The sequence below is a fragment of the Athene cunicularia genome, assembly GCF_003259725.1.
Source record: "Athene cunicularia isolate RWA chromosome 7 unlocalized genomic scaffold, athCun1 chr7_part1, whole genome shotgun sequence".
Lineage (NCBI taxonomy): Eukaryota > Metazoa > Chordata > Aves > Strigiformes > Strigidae > Athene > Athene cunicularia.
In genome coordinates this window covers 36,459,871-36,465,195 of record NW_020799107.1, presented here as the reverse complement: position 1 = coordinate 36,465,195, position 5,325 = coordinate 36,459,871, and the positions used below count along the sequence as shown (strand labels likewise).

Here is a 5,325-nt window from a genome sequence, read left to right as displayed (position 1 = left end):
GCCGGTTCCGCACCGAGAGAGGCGCCCGGCGTCAGCGGACCTCCATGTACGACAATTTGTACCTGCATGGATTTGAAGACTCGGAGGCGGTGAGTGAGGAGTGGGGGACACACACACGCACGCAAACCCGCACCCCCCTCAGGCTTTGTTACCGGAGGTGGCGTGTGCCGGTGGGAGCCACCCGAAATGCTCCTCCGTTACATAATTGCGGGGGGGAGCGGCAATATTTCGGGGTCCCGGCAGCGCTTGCCGTCGGTTCCCCCGCCTTGTGCTCCCGCAGCCGCGGGCCGGCGCCTCCCGGGCAGCGCCGGCGTTTGCTCCGCTTACCGTTCGTTAGCGTGGCGGGGAAAGCTGCTAATTACACAATGCCCGGTGCACGTTTGACAAAACAGCGGCAGAAGTTGCTGGGTTGCCAGCCGGATCGGCCGCGTCCCGGCCAGCCGCCCGGCGCGGGCGCCTGTGCTGTGGGTTAGCAAAGCAGCGGTGCGGGTGCCGTGGGTGGCCGAGGCATCATCGGCGTGACAGGGTCCCTGTGGCCCAAAATCAGCCGGGACAGGCTGGCGTTGCTCGTTGGGAAATTATCTCCCCCCCGCCCCCCTCAGCCCCAGCCGGCAACAGCCTCGCTGGGAAGCCGGTGGCATCCCTCACAAAATGGTTCTCTGGCAGCGCGGAGGCCCCCGTTATCGCGGGCACAGCTCGACACCCCAAATCAGAAATGATAGCGGTGGTTGTCCGAGGGGCGTTTCGTTCCAGCGGTAGCGGCTCGGGAGCCCCGTGGGGCAAGAATTACTCTTGGCAAAGGAAACTGCTGGGATCACCAGGGCCATAAACACACCGCTCTGTATTGAACAGGGATTCGTTACATAAGGCGTTGTGGCCAGCTCGTAAAATAGACAGATTATAACATAAAATAGAGTGTACGTCAATGCAGACGTATGTATCGTATGATGTGGTATCCCCAGGAGAATGGACAAGATCCCGTATCGCTTCAGATGAGGCTTTTTTTCCTTGCCTGACAACGAGGTCGTGTCTGTCTAGGACCGGGAAGTGTAATCTGTCTACGTGTTGCCTCACGGACTAGCAACTTGTTTTAGCATCCCTCTATTTGGGAGGGAGAGGAGCCACAGCCTTGCCGAACTGAAATTAAATGGTGCGGTACGCCGTGCTGAGAGGAGACCCTGTGTATTTGAATCCTTCACAACCATGTATTTGAATTCTTTTAAAAATGTGCTTCTTTGGGTCAATTTAGAAACTCCTGCCTTTTTAGCATGCATATGTTAAGCTGTGTTTTGTGTTTTCTCTCACTGCTGCTTACAAGCTGCCATGCCAAGTGCATACAAGTCTGTTGGTTCCTTTAGGGATGTGTTTTAGGATCCAACTGGATGTTTCTGTAAACGAGGCATTTGTAAGGCAAAGCGTGAATTCTTGGGAACTGTTCTCAATCCTGAATCTGTCTTGTGTTGGTATAATGTCTTTCAGCAAAGTATAAATATGCTCTTAAGAAGACAACTTAAAAGTATAGTAGCGTGGCTAAGAAGGCTAACTTGCTGCATAGTGGTTTCTGTGGAAGAAATGTTTTGTCTGTAAAAAGCCCTATTTTAAAGTTCACTAGAGAACACAGATAAATGTCTAGTGGGATTCAAAGGTGCTTCTGAGATAAGGGCTTAACTCCATGTATTTCAAGAAAGCCCCACTGATTTCCTCCAAGAATGCTATGTGGGGACAGCAGTTTTAATGACAGCAGAAGACCAGGGGCCTACCTGTTACACAAACCCTGTGTTAGGATTTGTACTGTAAAAATCACATTAGAAGAGAGAAACGAGGTCTTTAGCTGTGTGCTTTGAAGAACTGGGATGGAGAAGTGATTTCCAGGTTCCTTAATACTCTCTTAACTAGTTCATAATGCTGTTTACAGCTTTTGTAAATTTACAGTCTGTCAGTACTTAAGAATGTTTTTGATAGACTTAACTTCCAGAATCATGGGAACATGTGAGGATCTTAGCTTTCATTAACAACAACAAAAAAAATCCACCCAAAAACCAAACCCTAAAAGCAATCTAGATGTCATAGTCCTATAGAAAAGCTAGAGGCCATAAACCCCAGTGTCTCAGACACAAAGTAGATAAAATTCTCCAAGAGTTTGCTTGCTTTATGCTTCTGAACCACTCGCTTAAAACATTATACCTTATTATTATTTTGGATTCTGACTCATGAATTGAGAATGCCTGCTGAGACAATATTCTGGCAAGCAGGTAGCATGATGGGTCATATGAGTATTACTTTCAAGCCAAAGAGAGCCAACGTAATAGAATTAATATAGTGAAAAACAAACCAAGAGTAGAATACTGGTTCCCTGCAGTTAAGAGCAAATAAATGTGAGTGTGCACAGATTAAAGAAAAGTCTTCTGTGTTCTGGCTTTTAGGACCTGAAAGGCTTAGCCCAGATGTTGTGCAGCTGGTAAACTGAAGGAACTGTGGGCTTGTATACTCTATGTGCTTTTTCATTCCCTGAAGCACAGGGAGATGTGATTGAGGACTTGTGCTCCTTGCAGTGCTTCTAGCACAAAATAAATCATATCAAGATGAGTCATTCTAGTACAGTAACATCTTCCTAAAGTAGGCATTTGCCCTTATAAAACCCGCACAGTCTGATATTCATGGCAAGAAATAAGAGCTAACAAACCATTGTATTTTTTTACCCCAGTTTTCATTATTTTGCACATGGACCAGGTTCACTCTGCATTTTCTCTGAAGGAAATCCTGGTGCATGTCCAAAGTAGCAGAAGGCTGTTAAAAGCCAGTGGACTGGCTGTGCTTACTTGGAAGGTCTGTCTCAACCTCCTGACTTAGAAGGCAACGGCTCCAGACTGAGCCTAACCAGTGCGGCTGCTGAGCATGCTTTAGGCACTCTCCTAGGCAGGACTTCCACGGACAGGCAGTAGGAGCTAAAGCTGTGCCTAGCTCTAATGATAGGGCCAAACCAAAAATCCACTCACCCTCCTTTTTTGTGGGGTTTCTCCCTGCAACGTCAAGAGAGCAGCTGTTGAGCTGGGTTTGTCACCATTGTGCCTGTTCCTTATCGATGAAAGCTGAGAGAAGAGCTGCAGTTGTGATCAAGGGTTAACCTTTGTTGGTCTTCACTGGGCTGAAATAGAGGCGTGTTGCTGAGTGCCTCTGAACTGCTTCAAAATAACTTAGTGGTATTCCAGTTAGAAAGCAGCTGAACAGTGACTTCAAATATCCACAATGAGGTTTTCTTCAGTAATAAAACCAAGCCCATCGTAAGTTCTGTGTGTACATATCAAATCTGGGTTTGCAGTGGAGGAAAAGGTGAACGATCAGTGTATGGCACTTACACAGAGTAAACATGCTCACTTTTGGAAAGGTACGATGTTTAAAGACAGGGAAGCTGAGATAGGTACTGAATTTATACCTTATCTCTTTTGGGAGATAATACACAGATAAAGTGATCAGAGAACACTCTAGGAGAAGTGTGCAGGTGAAATTTTCCTGTTAAAACCAGGAATAAACATGAAATTTTTTTTTTTACAGTGGACAGATATAGATGATTTTTGTAATTGAAGCTGTTATAGTGTGTTTGTATGTGTGCATATATATATAAAATACATGCAAAAATACACATTTTTATGTATGTACAAAGAAATGAGTTGAATGTGTGCATGGGTATTACAATTCATTTACCAGCTGTGATGATTAATGTGAAGTAGATGATGCACTAGCTAGTGTGAGGCTTTTTGGAGGAGGAAAATTACACTGTTGAAGCTGAAAAAAAACCTACCAGTGATTGTAGACAAAAAGCAGTTGCCACGTTGAAGAGAAGAGAAGCAGAGATACGGAAGCAACTTTTGCAGGCACGAGTGCCCTTGTAATGAACACAGAAAGTGCAGGCTTAGAAGGTGCATGACCATAGAAACATCTTCCCAGTGAAGATTTTTGCCTTGTTTTTTTTGCCCTGCCCTCTTGATTTTTCAGTTTTTGAGGGCTTTTTTTAGTGCTTTGGATAGTTCTAAAGAGGGACAGCCTTTGGAGAATGAAAGCTTGTTTGGCTTGTAGGGAAGTATGTCTTGGCTTGTGGATAACATGGGAATGGGTCATAAAAACCCATTGGGACAGGGGGCTTAAGACAAGGAGGTCCGTTGGGTGAGCAAGTTGTGTACTAATAGGTGTGTGTCTGTTTAGAGCGGGGAAGGATCGGAACACTGTTTTGATATTTCCCAGTGCTCTTTGGCTTCAGTAAAGACTCCATCTTTTTCAGAAACAAGCTTCAATGACCCCTTCCCATAAGAAATTGCATTTTCTGTAAAATTATATTTTCCATTAAAACAGCATTTAATTGAAAAATTCTCTCCAGGAGTTAGCAACTAGTACCCTCTAACGCAGAGCCCTGGCCAGCCCCCACAGATGATGGGGAGCTGCACCTGCTGCAAGTAGGCGTCACTCTCTTTGCACCTGCGGAACTATCAGACCAGTCCCTTGTAGATTGTTTCTTTTTATACCTCCAAAGCAGAGGTTTCACCTCAGAGCAACACCTGAGCATGTGAAATGACTTTCCTCACTTCTCCCGAGGTGTAAGCTTAGCGCTTGTCAATGCGTGAGAGGCTTTATCTTGTGTACTTGAGTCGTTTATCAGGGCTGTGGGGAATAGCTGCCTTTGGGTAAGTGCTTAGAGGTTCAGCTTGGTTTTGCACCAGGCAGAAGAGCAGAGCGAGCAGGGGGCAGCCTGGTGTGGGATTAGCAAGGCTGGTGTGGGGAGGGGTGGGGGACCAGCTTGGGCAAGAAGCCCGCTTGGCGTGGCCGTGGCAGCAAGGGCACTGGGCGGCATCACCGCTCAGCCCGTGTCAGCCTGCAGCACCCTCTCCGCGTGCTTCTCTGCTTCATAATGCCAGCGTCTCCCTTTCAGGTCATCTTCTTCTTCACAAGTCATTGAAGATGGCAGTTAATTTGTGCCTTGGTCTTCTGCCTGTCTTTTTGCTAGGGAAGCTTGTATTTAAATATCGAGTGCATTTCTGTGTGGTACCTCTCTCATCTCTAGAGGAGGAGGAGAAGTGGTCTTCCCTTGCCCTATACGCCTCTGTTGTACTAGGTCTTTTTGTCAACTGCTTGTACCTATTTGCTTTTTCTCCAGTATAGCCTCCTTCTCCTAAGCCGTGTGGCACCTTCTTTTCCTGATTTCTCTGAGCTGTTTGGCCTGCATCTGACCCTGCATTGAAATACTTGAGCGCAGCCAGAGAATGGCAACGGAGCTGGGGCAGGGTCTGGAGCACAGGTCTGCTGGGGAGCGGCTGGGGGAACTGGGGGGGTTCA

The 5,325-nt window shown here is 46.8% G+C and overlaps 1 protein-coding gene across 10 annotated transcripts in view; it reads left to right on the top strand.

Annotated features, from left to right (window-relative positions):
• The first annotated feature begins 6 nt into the window (after positions 1–6).
• Positions 7–5,325, top strand: part of CACNB4 (calcium voltage-gated channel auxiliary subunit beta 4) — a 68,305-nt gene continuing 62,986 nt past the window's right edge. For all 10 annotated transcript variants that reach the window (XR_003398759.1, XR_003398761.1, XR_003398760.1 and 7 more), the window contains exon 1: positions 7–89. Coding sequence is in view for 6 of the 10 variants with exons in the window: in XM_026852133.1 (XP_026707934.1) it covers positions 45–89 (45 nt within the window). In the remaining 4 variants the exon portion in view is untranslated. The remainder of the gene's footprint in view (positions 90–5,325) is intronic.